The sequence below is a fragment of the Populus trichocarpa genome, chromosome 5 (genome assembly GCF_000002775.5).
Source record: "Populus trichocarpa isolate Nisqually-1 chromosome 5, P.trichocarpa_v4.1, whole genome shotgun sequence".
Lineage (NCBI taxonomy): Eukaryota > Viridiplantae > Streptophyta > Magnoliopsida > Malpighiales > Salicaceae > Populus > Populus trichocarpa.
The window spans coordinates 19526092-19547145 of NC_037289.2; the positions used below are offsets into that span (position 1 = coordinate 19526092).

The window sequence follows — 21054 nt, forward strand, 5'->3', positions numbered from 1 at the left end:
ACGAAAGCTTCAAAATCTTTTAAATGTTCAATACCATCTGAATCTCTTGTATGTTTTTGATGTTGGACTGAAGCTTTCTATTTATCAAGTAGTTTATTTGTTTTTACAATAAGCATTATAAGTTGTTCATTCTTTATTGTATTGATGAATCTCATACAAGTTTTTTGATTGTTTGCCTTCATAAATGAGAGCTTTTAATTTCTATTGCCTCCTTGCATTAGAAACCCTTTGGAATCGTGTCAAGTTAGTAAGTATAGATCCAATCCTGTCTATTTTATTCTAAATTTTATCAAATGACATATAGTCATGCTCTTAAATCCATGTTGCACAGCCTATAAGAAAAGGAAGGTGTTCTTGTTTTTCTTAAAGGATGAACCTTGTTTGGAAGAAATTGTTAAATCTAATTTTATGTTAGTAATAAAAAAAAAACATCATCACATACTCTCTTACATGTATACATTTATTATAATATCACTCAACTTGTGTTTTACTCAATTCTAGCTTTTCACGATAATATGTTTATCTTTTTTCCTTTTACCTCTTGAGCTCTCCTTGTCATTTATTTAAGTAGGTAATCTCAAAAAAATAAATAAAAACTTTATAACATCAACCTAAGAATTTTAGGCTCAAAAAATCAAGAAAAAAACTAAAAACAATAACAAAAATGAGTTATGAAAATGATAACGAGATAAAAAATGATATGAACATAAAAATCAAAGCGAAAACACAAAAAAATGCAGTAAAGACTCTAAGAAACCCAACATTAATAATTATAATACCAATAGACCTAAAACTAAAAGTAGTAATAAAAAAAAATTGATGAAGCAAGTTAATGTTATAAGACAATAATTGCACCTATCAGAATCACTCGGGTCACGAGTCGGGTTGACCATCAAACCGGGTAAACATAAGTATAAAAATAATTATTATTATAGTTTTTAAACTCTACTTAGAGGTCAACCCAGGACAAGACCCAAATCATGAGTCAGGATGGTCAACCCAAGTTGACGCAAAGCAATGTAAGAATACAAATAATTATTATCATAGTTTTAAAACTAAACTCGGGGGTCGACCTGGGGTAAGACCCGAGTCATTGGTCGGAAGGATCAAACTGGATTGACCCAAATTAAAAAAAATCAAAGCAACCTCGTTTTGCAAAAAAAAAAAAACATATAAAAAAGTCAATGAACTTTTACATATGTTTTATCTCATGTTAAGAGGGTTGCAGGTTGACTTAAGGTTTTGACTAGGTCAAGTCAGATCAATCATTCTTCTATTTTTTTTCTTATACTCGAATTAATTTAGATCTCAGGTCAATCGAGTCCCGTCTAATGTCTATAAAAAAACAAAACAAAAATTGTTCAGTACAATCCAAATGAAACTAACCATATAAATTGAAATACCCTATCTCCTTGCAATTATTATTGCTGGAATTAAACCCAATTACTTCCTTACTGCCTTTTTTAAACTGAGGAAGTTCTGGAACCTTAGGATACATAAAATAACTAGAAACTCTATCAGGCTGTAATAAAGGGTGAAAATTCTCAATCATCCATTGGAATGTGTGTTGTATTCAGCAATCTTCGACCGCGCACAAATGAACTAAACAAATGCAAAGCTCTTGATGGTTGTGCATAAGGCACCATATAGGCAGTAGCCCTCACTGTGGCAAGTCAATAAATTTCCATATTCTGTTGCCCATCCTCCCACCTATATATGGAATACAAGTTCAGAGATCATTATATAAGCAATGCGCAGAAGACCACAGGTGGAAATTTAATGACTATCTGAGTGCTTTAAGTACCTGGCCTTTGTGAAACCAAGTTCCGTGTGAGATTGTGATCTTGAAGTCTACATCTTGAGCAAGTTCTTTGACGAGTGTTCGGGAGCCCAGCAGGGGTACAATAGAATTTTTTTTTTTTATTAACGTGGATGTCAGGGTCAGCTTGCGCGTACCTCGACTAATCCCACGGGCCCTGAAGTTAACGACTATATAATCCTCTAGTGGCCCTGAAGTTTGTGAAACTTGAACTGTTGACCTTTAGGGAGCAAACTCAAGCCCTAACCAGTTGAGCTACACCCCTCAGGGTTGGGTACAACAGAATCTTGATCGTCACTACAGTGGTCAAATGGTTGGATACAAGATTATCATAGTCATGGTTTTTAAACCCGATCCAAGTGATGACTAAGGCAAGTCACAAGTCATGTGGGTTAACTTGAATTAATCAAATTAATATATTTTTTTTATTTTATAAAAAAATAAAATTGATATTATTCTGAAAAAAAAACTTGGAAAAAAAAATATTAACAAATTTTGACTGGTTTTTCCTAGATCATGGGTTAACCTGGATTTTAATCAGGTTATACCAGATCGATTCTTTTTCTATTTTTGTTTTGTTGAAACTCAGTCTAGTTTAAGCCTAGATTACCTAGATCATGGGTCAATCTTTGTAATAGGTTTCAAATAATAATCATAGCAAACCAAGTAACATAGAAATTTCTTTTCATCTGTATAACATAGAGCTTACCTGAAAACCCAAACTGGAATATGATTTTGAATGATCTTTTTTTAGAATGGGAAGTATGTTGATATTACCATTAGTATCACTGTAGTGTAATACGCTGCCCAATAAAACATGATGTAAAAATTAGATTTACTGTTTATGCTTTGCAGTAATTATGCAACATATGGTATGACTAGCACACCTAAACAAGGATTTGTTTTCATAAAGTAATTAAGACCGTCAGGAATTAACATCAAAAGAGAAGCATCTGAACCGTATTTCTTAAGATAATTTCATACATGAGTTAAGATGACAATGCTTAAATGATCTAGAAACAAAGAGAGGTGGCCTTCAAAGAATTTAACGTGATGAAAAACATGTCTTCTGACATTGTTTCCTTAAATAAAGCAAGAGAAAGAGAAAGCATACCACACTTACTTACTGCACATAAACCAGGGACTGAGTAGTTTTGTTCGATTTGCATAAAGAGCCTTCTGAACCTCGAGAAGATTGAAATAGAAACGTCTTTCATAGGTCATACATACGTCAACACCAACACTCATCTTGGTAGCCTGAGTATATTTGAAAAAGACCAAGTAGCTTAATAATATCAGAAATATGAACTTATAACGAGAAATGAACAAAGAAAGAGGGAGGGAGCAAACCATTTTCCTCAATCGCAGTTCTTGATTTACTATAGATGGATAACAAACATCGAGGATCATGTCGTATTTGTTTATGTAATGACCAATGATGCTATTTGATTGAGATATTGCATTATTGCAAGTATCAGTTACATTATGCGGACTTGCAAAGGTGTAGTCATAAAAGTCGCATTCATTCATGATCTTAAGTCGGATCTCATCAGAAATCATCCCATCTGACCAAAAGATTTTGAATTTTGCTAGAACATCCCGATTAAGTCTAAGAAGTGGATTACCAATCTAACCAAATATGTTGAACAAATGAATATACAGGAAAAAAACAAGGTCATAAACACAGTAGTTATATTAAATCACAGAAAAGGAAGTTTAAGGTTTTCTTACAGCAACTCCTTTGATATTGAACTTAAAATCAGTTGACTGTGCATTATGGTCCAAAGGAACCTCGGCAAGCTGTGGTATGCAATGTTCTACATGACAATTTTCATAATGTAAGAATTTTACAAAAACAGACCAACTAGAAGTGCCATGTTGTCTTCTGCAAGCTTGGGATGATTTGGTATGGTTAATAATTGGAAACCTTTATTGAGTTCAGTTGTCATTACAAATTGGCTGATAACATTCGAACAAAGGGGTGCCCTTTGAAATTTTTTTTAACAATAACAAGTATAAAGCGAAAATGAAACTTTTCAAAGCATTTGGTTACACCTGCATAACTTTCTCCGGTAAGAAACAGTTCTCGGGATTTGAATTCTGGGAACTTATCATACAACTTCAAGAAGAACATGTGCATATCCTTGGCTATCAGAAGAAGTGTTAGTGAGGTCAATCTAAAATAACCCATAAGCCAAAATTAACAAATTCTACATAGTCATCTTTGTTTTTTTACTTAAATTGATAAGAAAATCTTAGTGTTAAATAAATTAAGAGAAACTTAGTTTGGTGGTATGCAGTTTTCTATACCTGTTTTGGCATCCCCAATAGTATAATCAGAAGATGTATTTGAGTACGACCATCCTACTCCAGCAAGAGACTCGACAAAAAGGAGATTAAATGCTGCAGAAGATGAAAGATGGAACTCTTTCGTGTTATAATCAATTAAATCAAGCACTTGTACTAGGATTTATTGTTTTGCTAACTAAATGCTACCTCTGTTCCAGGACATTAAATTTCTTCTAAGGTCGCGGCCATCCCCTCTAGGAAAGAATGGACCTAACTTCGTGAAGGCTCCTCCACCAATAGAGGAACAACTTGGGTCTGAACATGCTCGGGATTTGAATTCTGGGAACTTATCATACAACTTCAAGAAGAACATGTGCATATCATTGGCTATCAGAAGAAGTGTTAGTGAGGTCAATCTAAAATAACCCATAAGCCAAAATTAACAAATTCTACATAGTCATCTTTGTTTTTTTTACTTAAATTGATAAGAAAATCTTAGTGTTAAATAAATTAAGAGAAACTTAGTTTGGTGTATGCAGTTTTCTATACCTGTTTTGGCATCCCCAATAGTATAATCAGAAGATGTATTTGAGTACGACCATCCTACTCCAGCAAGAGACTCGACAAAAAGGAGATTAAATGCTGCAGAAGATGAAAGATGGAACTCTTTCGTGTTATAATCAATTAAATCAAGCACTTGTACTAGGATTTATTGTTTTGCTAACTAAATGCTACCTCTGTTCCAGGACATTAAATTTCTTCTAAGGTCGCGGCCATCCCCTCTAGGAAAGAATGGACCTAACTTCGTGAAGGCTCCTCCACCAATAGAGGAACAACTTGGGTCTGAACATGGAATATTAATATTAATAACTTGAATCTCTCAACATCACGGGAAATGTTATGGAATTCTAAACCCATGCTAAGAAAATAGCTTGGGTCGGACCTAAAATTAAATGCAACAATTTTGATTCAAATATCATTGAAGATTTTGATTTGAATATACAACAATCCTGTCAATTTATCACAACAACAGATTTTTCATTAATGTCTAATCACACGTTAATTCCAGCCCCACAAGCAGAAGCAATGGTTAAGTTAAACAAATTATATCAGGGCTAATTTGTAATGTGTTCTTCATTTTTAATTTATAAGATTTGTCTCTTATTCACCCAAAAGGAAAGAATAAAAATTGTGAATCTTGCAACAGTTGGTGATAAAGTCCTAGTGGTAAAAATTTCAATCCCTTTATTTTCTTTTGCTATCTCTTGCTGATCAAGTAAAGCATAAATTTTCCATACATCATAGCATATCTTGGAAGTTTATACGTATTGCATTTGACTGATAAGTGACAGAATAATCTAAATTTTATAGTTTTGTTGGTGAAGCATTACCGAAACTGCATCTGAAGAGAATCGACAATCATAAACGTATAAGACATAAAATAAAAATATAACATTGAACAGTCTAGGTTTTTTGAAAAGAGCAAAAGGGAAGGAAGGAAAGAGAATAAATCTTGAATGAAGAAAGCAAATTTGAAGCACAATACCATCAAGTACAGGTAAAAAATGATATAAAATTGAACCCCATTAACCAGACATAATAGCGCACTGTATTTTTTTATGAACAAAGATTTCATTCCTCAAAATGTATTAAAAACTATACAGCAAACATAAACACTCTAAAAAAGAATTTGTTGTTTAAGAGAAGAACTGATTACCCCCATTGAGCCAGAGAGCTAGGGGCTTCTGGTCGGGGTCCTTCTCAGCCTCAAGAAAGTAGTAAAACAAGCTCCTCACATTCCTGACATCCACATCAACATAACCAGCGTGCTGCCTGAAGCCAACCTTTGGTTGACCAGGCAAGTTGAGCACCAGATCCTCAGCTGGATATCCATCCACATCATCACTCACCAACAACCAAAAACTTATCACAACAATGAATACCGCATCAAACCAACACCTACCCATCTCATGAAACCCCATAAACCTGTTATACAGTGCAAGAAGCAAAATCACACCCTTTTGTCCTAAACTCCCACATAATTAAATCCTTCTCTGCACTGGGCTAGGAGTATTAAGTATATTACTATATTATATTAGAACAAAACACCAAAAAAAAAGTCCAAAAAGTTTGACAAAAAAGAAATCTAATAATGATAATACTCTATAAGGTGGGTGGGTGTGTGTGTGTAATGAAACAAATTTTGTTGCACAGGGCACGTGATTTCTAGACCTTCCTTTAACGAAAAGGCGTCTCTATATATTTATTCATAGGCCAGATCTGCCTTAGTATAAAAGTTTTACTATACATATGTATAATGTATTTATGGTTGTATAGATAATACTGATACAACCTATATAGGTGAGAAAGACGTTGGGAAGTTGCATGCATTTTAGGTCCTGCTTTGCTTTACTTGTAGGTAGTGAATTTGGGCGAGAGACATTGGTAATATAATATAACATTATAGTATTAATGTTTCTTATCTGTTTTAAGTTAAAGAAGAAAATCCAAAAAGAGATCCATTTGGTATCTTCCAAATTCTGATAACAACTGAACTGAACCAAACAAATAAGTAAAAGAAAAAAGGACTAATACAAAACCCAAAAATTCAGGAAAACAAAAAGAGAATAGAAGAGGTTAGGTTAGGTAAGGGAGTTCAAAAAAACCGACCAACCGATTAAACCGAAAATATAAAAAAAATAACCAAAAAAATCGAACCGATAGAAAAAACCGAATAAACTGATTAAAAAAGAAAAAAAACCACCCGGTCCGGTTTGATTTAAAAAAGCTTAAACCGATTGAACCAGACCAAACCGAACCGGTTTAAAAAAAAGATATAAAAAGAACCATTCCTAACCCTAAATCACTTTCCCCATTTCCAGCCGCCAACCCCCCGAACCCTAAATCACTTTCCCTCTTTCCAACTGCCACCCCCTCCCCCTCCAGCCTTCCCCTTTTCCCCTTCCCCTTTCCCTTTCCCTTCCCAGAACCCTAAATCACTTTCCCCCTTTCCAGCCGCCAACCCCCCGAACCCTAAATCACTTTCCCTCTTTCCAACTGCCACCCCCCCTCCCCCTCCAGCCTTCCTTTTTTCCCCTTCCCCTTCCCCTTCCCCTTCCCAGAACCCTAAATCATTTTCCCCCTTTTCAGCCGCCGCCGCCACCCCCTCAAGCCTTCCTTTCCCTTTCCCCCTTCCCAGCCTTCCCCTTCCAGTTTCACAATCCAGATGCGAGGGAACCATTATTCAAGAAATCCTGCCTTTGATAGTTATACAGTATAACTTATACTAGTTCCATCCTTGTGCTGGGTGGAGGCAAGCTTTGAGATTCTCTACATACCCAAAAAAAAAAAGGCTTTGCTAAAGCTAATACGACATTCACAGCTGGTGAAAGAGCCAAAGACCCGAGAAAATTTATGGTCAATCAGCTCTCTCTCTCTCAGCCTTCCCCTTCCCAGCCCCTATGTGGAAGACTTTGATTGTTGGTTGCTTTTTCTAGTTACTTTTCTTGAATTTCTAAGTGTTGCTTTGATTAATAGCTTAGATTGATATTTGATGTCAAATTTTTCTTCGATTTAGCTCAGTGATGAAGATTAGTCCGGTTTTTCTGGTTTTTATACTTAAAAACGAAACCGAACCAAACAAAACCGGTCAATTTGAACCGGTTCTTGGTTTGGTTCAGGTTATATTAATAAGGAATAATATTTTTTGGTTCGGTTGAATTTTTGGGTTGAAACCGGACCGAACTGAACCGTGAACACCCCTAAGGTCAAGTATCTTCTTTGGCATTCTTTTACCCTTTGAGCGCTTCATAGGAAAATATTAACATAATTCTATTATATTTGATAAAAATCCTGAGTCCACTTGCAGTTGAGAGAGATTGTAATGCACATAACATTCAATGAAGAGAAAAAGAAAAAAGAAATGCAATGTGATGAACCCAAATTTAATAGGCTTTAAACCCTAACGAACATGGGTTTCAAGGAGCGCGTTTAGGCCTATTTTTTCTCTTAACAAGCTTAAATAACTCACCTAAACCCAACACTCCCTCGATAATTTTTCAGGACCTTCACGTGGATCCCTTGATATTTTATATTGATCCAATACATATTATTTTGAGTGGAATACAGTTCAAAATATCACAGGGATAGAATAACTCTTTAGTCTTTCCTCTCCACAAAATGACAAGACTCATGTGCTATAAATACCCTATGAATCATTTAAGCTCCAAGTTCACAATCTCATCGTTCTCAACATTTTTAGCATATATATTTTCATATTTTGTTTCTCTAAAATATCATTGCACTTTTTTTTTCTAAAAAGATACTTAAGCATCTAAGAATCCCCAAATCTATATATAAAAAAGGGCATTTTACAGGTACTAATCACAAGCCACCTCAGCCTACCAGGCACCAAGTACAAGCTACCTACCATCTTGGCTAAGGAGAATGGATCAGAATGTTAGAACTAAGAGATTAACAGATTATCCAACACATAAGCCTTGCTTCTAAGCTACATGAATTTTTTGGAACCTTTATTGGCGCCGTCTGTGGGAAATGAACAAAAAGACAGTTCATTCCTATTTTTCAAAAGCTTTTTTTATGATTGGCGAAACCTCAATGCAACAGTAACTATACCAATGGCTACGTTAATGACATGTCAATGGTTATGTCTGCGATTACGCCCACAATTACACCCTATGTGGCTACACCAGCAACTACACCCATGATGATGCCCACGATCATATCTTTCGCTACACCTATGACTATGCCCACGACTACGCCCATAAATAATTTTTATAGCAGCTTGTACACATTAAAAGGTGTCATCGTGACTTGGAGGGCTCTGATGATACCTAAAAAGTGAGCTCCACCTATTAGACAAGTTCCATTTATTAGGAAAGTTCCTTCTACTGAACAAGCACAACTCTCATTAGAAAGGATTGACTTGGTCTTCCTAGTGTAATAGCATCGCTCTTCAAAGAAGGGATTGACTTGATCTCTTTAGGACAATATCCTAACAGTCTCCAAATTATTGGTATGAGATCTCTTTAGTGCAATAACATTAATTTTCAAGGGATTGAAATGAGGTCTCTCTAATGAAATAACACTAGTCTCCAAGGAAGGGATTGATTTGGTTTTTCTAGTACAATAGCATTACCCCTATAAATTCCCTCTAGCCTCTTAGAAAATTTTTAAGTACAAGTTTCTCAAATGGATTTTTTCAATGAGTTCCTCCAATAGATTCCTTAAATGAGTTCCATAATATTTTATACCGATCCAAAATATCACAGGGATGAAATGACTCTTCAACTCCTCCTTTCCATAAAAAGACAAGACTCATAAGCTATAAATACCTCTTGAGTCTTTCAAGCTCTAGCTTCACAATCTCTTCATTCTCAACATTTTTAGTATATATATTTTTAGAGTCTATCTCTCTAAAATATCATTATACTTTCTCTCTCTAAAAAGACGTTTACTTAAGCATTTGAGAGTTTATAAATCTACAAAAACAAGGACCTATTGTAGGTACAACCCATATGTCACATTAGTCTATCAGGCACCAAATACAAGCCACCAGTCACTTTGACTATAAAGAATGGATTAGATTACTAGAACTAAGAGATTAATTGATTATACAATACATAAACCTTGTTGCAAGCTACTTAGATTTTTCAGGACATTATTAAAATAAAATCTTTATAAATATTTTATACACTTAAACTTGAGTGAAAAGTTGAGACAAAAACAATTATTCTTATTATTTGACCTTTTTAGCTATAGATCCCCTACATGGCCACAACCATTTTTTATATATATATAAGGTTAAAGGTACTTCATAGTGAGGATCGACTCAATCAATATTACAGATGATGAATTTTTGTCAAAACTTAATAGTTATGGGCAAAAAACTCGAACTTTGACTACAATTATGTTATATCAAAGATTTTGTCTTTGAAAATACGGAATGTGTTATATTAGGTTGTAAAAAAACCTGATTATGGTCTTGATTAAGTTTGTTAACAAGTTTTTCAAGTACCGTTTATAATTATAAGGTTCTCTTTCTCTTTCAAGGACGATATTGTCAGGGTATAAAATGAAATTGTTCTCCATTCTCGCTTTCTTCCTTGTTGCTTCTCTGGATCTTGCAGGTCCTGTGACATTTTTTTAGGACTTAAGCTACCATCTTCAAAATCATCAAAGAGAAGCTGTTCTTCTCCTTCTTCTCTGTCTTCATCGTCTCCTGACACTTCTTCAATTATGGTTGGTTTACGGACTGGCTCAGGCTTGGAGTTTTTCTTCTTGGGGGTTTGGTTTGTGAGGAGTTTATGGGAAGGAGAAGGTTTGGTTTGTGAGCGAAGTCTTGCAGTAGGAGAAGGTAGTGCTTGGCGAAATTGAAATCGGAGGAAATCTTAACTTCCATGGGGAAATCAAATTCATTTTAGGTTAGTGTGGAAATGGAAAGTGAAAATGATTGAATTCTCGCCTCGGGCTCAAGTTTGGGAAACTGGTAGGGGGGTTTGAAGGGGACAATGGAGGGAGGGACAAGCATCATTGCTAGTGCTATGGAAAAAAGGATTGCAAATAAATAAGAATGATGTCGTTAAAATGTATTTTCCTCAACAGAGGAATTTTGATGATTTTATGTAAAAAACTTGATTGATGGTATTACTTGGGAGTTTGTCCTGAGAGACAACAACGTGAAAAGCTTGTAATAGTTACAGAAACTAATGACTTTCAAAGATGAAACTCTGCTTCCATCTGTCAATCTCTCTTCCAATGAAGTTTAACAATTAACCACCACTGCCTGATACTCTCTACCGTCAGCTAGTAGTTTTTTTGTAATAACGTCTGAAATCTGTCCCATGCTGTGCCTGCAGTTGAGCTGTAATTAACGTGGTTCTACTGCAGCTTCCTTGTGGTCTTCTTTATCCATGAGTTGAACAAAACTTGGCCTGCAGGCACTAAACTTCTCCCTGTGGGTATTGAACCGAGAAAAAATCAATGCTTGAAAAGAGAACCAACAGATGATGTATACTAAGTGAAAGAAAGATGAGTGAACCACAGAGCTTACCCAGATCTAAAAGTGGGCAGATCAAACCACTGAGTCTCCGATGCAATGGTTATCAGCACAAGTTTCGGGGTTGGGATCCTGAAGGGCATTTCAAAGTTCAAACATCCCTCTCTGAGGAAACTCCTTCCGTTTGCTTCTCATTATGATGTTGTAACCAGAACGAAATCACAATGTTGGCCGAAGTGCATTAAGAAGTCAAATCAATCTGAAGGAGCCAAAAGCTAAGCGAATGATAACAACTGAATTCTGGAATTGGTAAGAAAGTTAAATGATTTTCAGGACCATAACCAACAAATATGTTTATGGTCAGTTATATTGTGTTTTACACCTGGTTGTTTATGATGTCAATCAATTGCTTCAGGTAGACCCTTTCTACAAGTCATAGTACAATCTTCAAATCATTGAGAAGCTGCTCTTCTTCTTTGTAAGCAGGTGGGCAGGTAGTGAAGAAGGACTGACCTTTCTCATTCTTCATCATCGCCAAAAAAATCAAGCTGAACAACATAATCATTTTCTCTCATCAGCGGTGTCAAATCTTTCAAAATTGCATCGATTTCTGATGCGCTATGATGAGATTTGTCTCCTGCCACAAACATGTTCGTCTCCTGTCCAACTACAATCCAGCTACACCCAGGCAACTTCTTCACTCCTTTTTCTCTCATTTCCCTCCTCAAAGTATTGACCTCATCCCAGTTTCCTGATGCGGCATAAATGTTAGAAAGCAGTACATAGGGTGAAGAGTTTTGTGGTTCAAGCTCAATGAGTTTTTCAGCAGCTTGTTGGCCCCTGATGTCATCTCCATGTATTCTGCAGGCCCCAAGCATTGTAGCCCAAACCTTAGCATCAGGTTCAAAATTAAGTTTGTTAATGAACTCTTCAGCTTCTTTTAGAGAACCCCATCTGCCTAGAAGATCAACCATGCAGGCACAATGATCTGCTCTAGGCTGCATCCCATATAAGTTAACCATCATGTCAAAAATCAGACGCCCTTCGGATACCCTCCCTGAATGACTACACGCAGTGAGGACACCAAGAAAAGTGACATCATCTGGTGTTACATGTGATTGTTTCATCTCATCGAAGACTCTTAGGGCATCTTCTGCATACCCATTTTTAGCAAATCCAACTATCATTGAGTTCCAAGAAATAACGTCTTTTTTTCTGCTCATTTCCTTAAAAACTTGCATGGAGCTCTTTACATCCCCACATTTGGCATACATATCTACAAGGGCACTACTCGTCAACTCATCTGAGTCAAATCCGGTATGGAAAATCAGAGAATGAGTCTCTCTACCATCTTTTATAGAAGATACGACAGCACATGCTCTGAGGGCACTAACAAATGTAGCTTGGTCAGGTAATACATTGCAGCTGCGCATTTCTTTATAGAGTTGTAAAGCCCCCACACTGCAATCATTTTGACTAAGTCCTGAAATCATAGCAGTCCACACTACAGCACTCTTTGGATTTGAAAACTCTGAGAAGAGAACACTTGCATCTGTTGTTCTCAGGGAGTTCATGTACATGCCTAAGAGAGAGACACCCAAGAATTCATCATCAAGCTGAAGGCCCATCTTTAAAATAAGAGAGTGGATTTGCCTTCCTAGATTCAACTTCTGTTGCTCATGACATGCATCTAAAAGGCTTGCAAATGTTATTTCAGTGGAGTTTATTCCTTCAACTAGCATATCTCGAAACAGATTTACTGCCTGTTCCAAATTAATTTGAGCATATCCTGCAATCAGTGCATTCATGGAGACCACACTTCGCTCAGGCATGCAAGCAAGAATTTTGTGTGCAGAATCAATAGCCCCACACTTGGCATACATGTCGATGAGGGAACTTCCACTGTAAAGCTTTGTTTCTTGACCAGTTTTGACTGAAAGACAATGCACCTGTTTACCTTGCTCAAGACCTCTAACGCTTGCACAGGCACTCAATATACTAGCCAGAGACACTTCATCAGGCAGAATCCCAAGCAAATTCATTCTTCGAAACAAATGGAATGCCTCAACTTCATCTTCTTCTTGCACATATCCAACAATAATTACATTCCAAGAAACATTGTCTCTATTTCTTATCAGCTCAAATTGTTGCCTTGCATCCTCAAGAGCACCAGATTTAGCATACATATCTACCAAAGCATTTCCAACAAACAAGTTGGATGCAAATTTGTTCTTGATAATAACTGAATGCAATTGACGGCCCAAATCTAAATATTTTAAGCAAGCACAGGCACTCAGAATGCTGCTATAGGTAAAATCATCCGGGTAAAAACCACAGCTCTTCATATTAAAAAACAATTCCATGACTTCATTGGCATACCCATTCTGCACATATCCTCCAAGCATTGCATTCCACAACACTACGTTTTGCTCATTTAAAGTATCAAAAACTTTCTTTGCTGCTTCCATCTTCCCACACTTAGCATACATACTAACCAGTGAACTTCCAACATAAACATTTGAGTGTAACCCCTGTTTAAGTGCCTCAGCATGAACTAGCAAGCCAAAGTCAAGAGCCGCTAAACTTGCAATAGCACTCAATACACTTCCCAACGTGGATCTCGTGGATTTAATACCAGCTTTCCTCATATTTTGGAAAAACTCAATCGCTTCCACCCCATAACCTCCTTTGGCATGACCTGAAATCATCAAATTCCAAGCCACAACATTCCGGTTAGGCATCCTGGAAAACAAATCAGATGCATTGTCTAGCCTTCCTAAATCAACATATGCATTTATGACAGTCACAAATGCTACCTGGTCTGGTTCCTGTCCAACTTTCTCCATCTCCTGGAACACTTTCACTGCCTCCTCAGGCAGACCAACTTTAATATACCCACCAATCATCGATGTCCAAGAAACTTTATCCAATTCTACTGCTCCATCAAATATGCTTCGAGCATCAGTTAAAAAATTACATTTGGCATACATACCAATTAAAGCACCCTCACAATAAGAAATTGACTCAAACCCCATCTTAACAACATTACAATGAACTTGCCTACCACACTTTACCATCTCCAATCTTGCACAAGATGATAAAACAATCGCAAATGTGAACTCATTTGGCCACACACCAGAATTCCACAACAACCCAAAATACTTAACAACCAAGTGTGGAAATCCCTGTTTTGAATGCATAGATAGAATTGAGTTCCAGGCCAATATATCTTTATCTTCAAGCTGTTTGAATGCCCTCTCCGCATAGTCCACATCAGCACACTTGGCATAAAGGTCAACGATTACATTGCCTAGAACCCCTTTTGACCAGAAACCAAGTTTGAGGCTCTGGGCATGGATAATTTTATTGGTGGTTGAAAATTGAGATAATCTTTGAGGTATTTCATCAAACAGGCTGTGGGTTTTGACTTGCTTGCTTTTTTGCAGACAGTTTTGCAAGATATGTGTGTATATCCGAGGTTTAAGGGTATGAGAGGGGTGATTTGACCCGTTTGGAATCGCTGAGAATGTGAGTTGGTGATGGAAGGAGTGTAGGTTTGAGGAGGGTGAGGTTTTCAAGAAGAAGAATTTGCGAAGCATTGAATGAGGAGGGATGAGTCCAACATGACTCTGCAAAACAGAACCACTTGAAGCGAAAGGAGAGAATAAAGATATTGATAATTGTTTACTGAAAGAATTCCCTCCCTGGACCTCTGGAAGAATTATTCATCTTTGGTACAGATTTTGATGCTGTCTGGCGGCAAAACTTCTGTTTGTTGCTTTTAAAAGGGTGAAGATATATCGTCTTTTGCAAACGACGTCGTCACATATGTTTCGCTAATTGTTTTTGCAGTTGGAAAATATTTTTGTAAAAGTTTTATTTATGCATTAACACAGAAGCAGAAATTGAAGAGCTGGGAGGATGGCCTCAGAGAGCAACAATAGTCTCTGCATTATGCACAATTAATTAACCTCATTGCGAGACGCTCAAGCAGATAAAGATGCCTTATAGTAACACCACTTGACTCTCAATTTGTCACTACAATCTCTCATAAAATCACTTTATGTCAATACATTGAACTTTGTATCATCTACATAAATTGTAAGTATGAGATAGTGGATTGACCAATCACAAAGAGGGGAGAGATGTAGTTGTAACAGCTGGCGGTGATGGAGTAACAGTTGCATTATCTGTCCAATTCTTTTCACCCCAATGCCATAGCATGCTCTCCCAGAAGCAGAAATTCTCATAGCAGGTTTCCAAGCGTTTGTCTTTTATCTTAATCTTCCAATGACCATCAGTGTAATTGGCTTTCTCGGCTTGCCTCCGATCCCACTCTAATGCTGCCTTTTGCTTGGACCTAAGCAAGCAGTACTTGTGCAAGTTCTCTGGCATGGCATCATGCACCTTCCACCATGTTTTGTGAGCAACATCACTAGCAAACTCCTGCAAAATGTCCACATTCCAGTTGCAATCATAATCTCGGAAACATATCCATGGTTTATTGCCCAGATAGTGGAGAACGTAAAGGATTGGCGGATCAGCTCCAAAGAGTTGAGTTTTCATCTGTTTCTTCTCCTCCTCGTCACCTTCCCAAAAGTGTTTCAAGAAGTTCATGTGTTTAGGAATCCGGTGCCACCACGTGAAGATTTCATTTAGATATCCCTGGTCCCCGCCATTGTAGGACTCAATCTCATTGATATGATCCATTAACAGCTGGAATGTACAATTTGATGGTTCAACCACCATCACACCAGAGTTGAACAGGGTAGCATTGTTTCCTGTAGCAGATATTTCTGGCATCTCAAACAAGAAATCGATATTTCTAAGTATGAGCATGTCAGCATCAATGAAGATGATCTTGTCATAATCTGTCAATTGCCAGAGACGAAATTTACTGTAGTTCCATTCATTGTAAGCATCTCGTTCAGCTTTTGGGTTCCTGATTCTTTGGATAGTATGGATTTTCCAACCTGCAGCTGCTAAACCTTCCCTATGATAGTCAGTAATTGTTTCATCAACAAGTATCACAAGATCCCGTGTTGAACCTGCCATGCGGATACTCTGAGCTGCAGCAATGGCCCCACAAACATAAAAGTTTGCAGAATGCAGAATCGTTGCATATGCTTCCCGGTGTGCTCTTTCTGAGTAAAAATGTTCTGTTGAAAAACATTCAGTGAATTTCGATTTAAGATTTTGCATTAGCTTTGCAGTGAGAAAGCCAATGCAATCTTTTTCATAAATTACACAGATAGTTAGGGTAACAAATTAGAAAAAGTCAATTCCTTGCCTTGATCCCTTGGCAGGTAAAACTTACAGATCCAAACCCTAAAGACGTCGTGCTAAGTCGTATTTTTTCATTTATTTTGAAGTTTCGATGCACCGGTTTCCCAGTACGTGAATATAAACAGACAGATATGAATGGGTATTGCAGTTGACCAAAAATTTAACTAACTCAACCAGGGCTAGTTTTCACCATAACTTAAAAGATTTTTGTGGGCTACAGAGATAAAAGGAGAGAAATTAGACAAGCTGCTTTCCAAAGCCCCACTAGCTAACATGAAATAAAAGAAATAGACAGTATTGATTTTTTTAATGCAAATCTTAAAGACTGACCTTTAGCCTTGAGAGGAACTGAAAGTTCACATGACCCTACTGGGAGTTGTATCTTTTCTCTCAACACATTGAGGTTGGGTTGATACATCCATAAATTCCCTTCATGCCAAATAAGCTCCTTGCAAGTGAACAGATTTGGGGTCGGGAAGCAGTCAGTCACCAAAAGCACACGCACAGGATGATAACTTTTAGCAGAAGCAGCAAGATTTGCAGCCGCAAGCTGCAAGTGCAAACGAGCCACATCTCTTGACCATTTCCCTGACTTGTTGCATGGAAGCTTCACGGCAATTATATCAATGCGTGGCTTGCCAGGAACTTTAAGTTTGGGCAGAACAGGACAAGTGGGAACCTCAAATTCTTCCTCTTCATCTATCCATTCAGGGTAAAGGGATTCCCAAGTTACATCTTCCGCTACATGCTCTAGATGCAGAACAACGTGCTCAACATCCAGTAACATCAGCTTCCAATTATTAATCTCACTTTCATTGAAGTTTAACAAGCCAATTCCCTGATACTCATTGCTGTCATCTAGTTTGACAATAATATCGGAAATCTGGTCCCAGTTAACATCTAAATTAGAGATATAGCGTGGATCCACGGCAGCACCATCTCTTGTCCATCGATCAACAAAACTTGGCCTGCATACATTAAAACTCTCCTTCAGGATATTGCAAAGAAAAACAATCATGGGTCTGTGCCTTTTAGCAAAGTTTAAAGAGGCTTTCAAACTTTTTAAAAAGGATAGCCGAGTGTGTCTGTGCATTTTTTAACTCTGAGAACAGCTCTAACCTGCCATACTACATATCCACTTGAAACAAGGACAAGTTCAGGATGAGAAACTAACATAATACCAAACAGAAAAAAAGAGGAAGGTTTGATTTGGAAGTTCTATGCTAGGAACTAAACTAAAAACTAGAAATGAAACAATCTTAAGAGAAAAATAAGACCTGATAGATAATTAAAAGTAGACTATAAACATACCGAGATCCAGAAGTGGATGGCTGGTCTGCAATATAAACTACTGGAGAATGATAGAATGTCACCAAGGTTCCAAAAGCAATTATTAAGAGCACGACTTTCAGTGTAGATATTTTGCAGTTCAAATTCTTATATTGGATGGGAACCTGGAAGGCCTTCTCAACATCTCTAAGATCCCTACCTCTTAAGAACCTCCTTCTGCTTGCATCTTCACTGTACCAAGAAAGCATTCACAAGAACATTGGTCCAAGTACATAATTATTTAATAAATACACACACACACACACATACACAAAAAAAAAAAAAGTTCACAACATTGCAGACAAATCGGAAAAGGATAAAGATGATCCTAGCAGGACAAACAAATAAAAAAGAAGAAAAACACATTCGGTAGTTAGCAACCCAATGGAAGGAACTATCAACTACGAGGATCTTAAACATTTTTCGATGTTATTTTCAAGCATTGGCATTTCAGATAATAAAAAGGTGAGACCACCATCCAAAAAATGATAATAGAATGGTGTCAAAGACGCAAGCAAGTAGAACATTACCAGCCCAAATCCTCTCCTCTGCTTCCACTAAATGGGTCACAATCAATACCAAGCCAATATTGAAAACCCAATTCGACAAAGCATGCAAAGACCAGGAATAAATCACCAAAGAAAAAGGAAAAAAACAAAAACAAAAGCATATCATACCATAAACAAGTAGATCTCAGCGGTAGTTGATAGTGAAACAAATGGAATGCTAACTAGTGTAAAACATGCTTAATCAGTAATCAATAAGCTGATTTATTATTAAGTGAAACCACCGATCAATCAGATTATAGAGACAGCGAGTGATTAAAAAAGAGATGTAGAACGAGAGAGAGAGAGACTGACTTCAAAGCAAAGGGTCGGAGTCTGGGCTCTGCAGAACTAGAACTAGAACTAGGGGAGGTCACTCCGACTCCTCTCATCTTATCTTCTTCCGCTTCAGTTACAGGGAGGCAGTCGCAATCTATCTCACTAAAAAGACATTAACAAGGAAAAATAAAAGACTCTCTATTAGGAAAACACGGATTCGTTTCAGGAAACAGCTGTCAGTGTGAGTATTGACTGTAATTGGAGATTGTATTAATTATGTTTAATGGTTAGTTTAGGGGCTACACCACACAGCGACTATTGATCCATGCTGGTGCTTAGTGTATTATTGCGAGGGAGATGGTCTCTCCCAGTCTTGTGAAGAGTGTGAGACAGGACGAGTCAAAGTCAATGTAAGAATCCCTTTCTCGAAGGAAATGGGGCGAGGGTTTTTCTTTCGTTTCCTGGTTTACCTATCTTTCTCGTTCCTATTTTACTAGTTTTTATTTTTTTTTTATCCTCGATGATGTTAAAGGGGATATTATCAAAACTAATTTTTATTTACTTTTTAATAATTAAAAAATTATTTAAAAAAATCAATGATTTAAATTTTAAATTAAAAAATTTATTTTTTCAATCAAATTTTTCTCAATTTATTTATACATTTTTATTTTTATTTCACAAAGCCATAGATTTTTTTTATTCATGATTTTTTGAATAAAACTTTATAAGAATTAAAATAAGAATTCATAATAATTCAAATGATTTAAATTGAGAAAGAAAGATTTTATCTTTTTAGCCAAAACTTTCTTTTTATTGCTAAGGCAGGTCATAATAGTTTGATAATTCTAAAAAGTTAATTATGAATTTGCCGCTAGTAAATTATGCAAAAATCCTAACAGACTCATTTATGGACCAGTGACACTGAGTTAAACTTAAGAAGAGGCATGTTCGTGCTAGATCAATAGTTTGACATAAAAAGCTATAATTTTATATATAATCGTTAGATCATGCTTAAATTTTATCAAAATGTTGTAACAACCATAGTTGAAAGAGGTTGTGAAACAGGACGTGCATAAGCATGATTGGATAAAGAGGTTCCCTCTTGAGAAAGAGATGTCCATGTGCTGATGATAAAGAGCATACAAGGACAGATTACAACAATTGGTAGAGGCAAGAACCCAAGGGGAATGTGAGGAGGGTGACCATGAATCCATGGCCAGCATTGAGAACCCTTTCTAGAGATAAAAGCAGGAGAGACGGCCTCTTGATCAGGAAGAGTACTGCGGAGATATAAGATTTTGGTTAAAGCTCCTTAACTTTACAAGAACCTTGCAGGCAGAAGAGTTTATTGATTGGTTGAATGAAGTAGAAAGGATTTTTTAGTACAATTAAGTCTCATAACAAATAAGAGTTAATTTAATCACATCGAATTAAAAAGTCAAGCTTTTACCTGGTAAGAGCAATTGAAGAGGTCACATGAAAAGCATGGCACACTAGATGATTTAAAGAAAATGGAAAAGATAATGAAGGAACACTTTTTTCATTTGGGATATGACCAAAATTTATACCAGCAACTCCACACATTGGGGCAGGGGGAGTTCTGTTGATGATTACATTAATAAATTTTATCATCTAATGGCAAAGAATGACCTATTTGAAATGAAAGAGCAGCTGGTGGCTAGATACCTTAATGATTTATGATAGTTCATTCAAGACATGTTGTATTTGCAATCTTTAATTGTAAGAAACAGTAAGTTGTTAGGGTAGCTTGCTGAAGTTTTTTGACTGACCAAAATACCATAGAATGACATAACAATAATCAGTGAAGAATCACTCTTCAGCCCAAACTGACCCCTCAAAAAACTCTGCAAATGATAGGTTAGGGTTCTTATTTTGGATATATTTTTAGTTGTTGTTATCAATACAGTGAGGAGGGGTATTGGGCTAATAAATGTTATAAGCGTAGGGTTATTTAAGAAAAATTTTATTGATAGAAAAGCATGATGAGGCAATTGATCCTATCTATAATGTTTCTGATAGTTATGGGGAGATTTTGCATGAATATAATGGTGCTAATTTGGTCATCTAAAAAAGTCTATTAACTTTCAAGGGTGATTTAAGGTGAAGATTGGTAGGCATTTTTTATTTAGCCTATACCATTAAAAACAAGATATGCAACTTAATAATTGACAATGAAAGCTATGAAAATATGGTGTTCACAAAGGTAATGAAGAAACTCCAGGTCAAGATAATAATAATAAAAACATCTTAAACCCTACAAGATGACTTGGATGAACGAAGATACTGAGGTAATCATGGATAAATGATGTGTTGCATCATTTTTCATGAGAAGAAAATATATAATAATAGTGATACATACATGTAACATATTGTTAGGCCAACTTTCAAAGTATGACAGATGTGTTGTGAATAATAGATGGTATAACATGTATATCCTCAACATAAAAGGAAAGTGTGTAATGTTAACA

At 36.4% G+C, this 21054-nt stretch overlaps 2 protein-coding genes and 1 pseudogene across 2 annotated transcripts; all 3 read right to left on the reverse strand.

The window, feature by feature from the left end:
- Nucleotides 1-1544: 1544 nt before the first annotated feature.
- On the reverse strand, nt 1545-6075 carry LOC18099616 (serine carboxypeptidase-like 42; annotated as a pseudogene).
- Nucleotides 6076-10706: 4631 nt separating this feature from the next.
- Nucleotides 10707-14923, reverse strand: LOC7492447 (pentatricopeptide repeat-containing protein At3g09040, mitochondrial). The gene is made up of 2 exons (XM_002307443.4): nt 11181-14923; nt 10707-11082 (listed from the first exon to the last, which is right to left on the reverse strand). The coding sequence occupies exon 1, from the start codon at nt 14723-14725 to the stop codon at nt 11645-11647; it is 3081 nt and encodes a 1026-aa protein (XP_002307479.4). The 5' UTR covers nt 14726-14923; the 3' UTR covers nt 10707-11082; nt 11181-11644.
- A 132-nt stretch (nt 14924-15055) lies between these two features.
- On the reverse strand, nt 15056-19008 carry LOC7492448 (putative UDP-glucuronate:xylan alpha-glucuronosyltransferase 3). The gene is made up of 4 exons (XM_002307444.4): nt 18602-19008; nt 17724-17933; nt 16743-17380; nt 15056-16285 (listed from the first exon to the last, which is right to left on the reverse strand). The coding sequence occupies exons 1-4, from the start codon at nt 18676-18678 to the stop codon at nt 15255-15257; spliced, it is 1956 nt and encodes a 651-aa protein (XP_002307480.3). The 5' UTR covers nt 18679-19008; the 3' UTR covers nt 15056-15254.
- Between the last annotated feature and the right edge of the window lie 2046 nt (nt 19009-21054).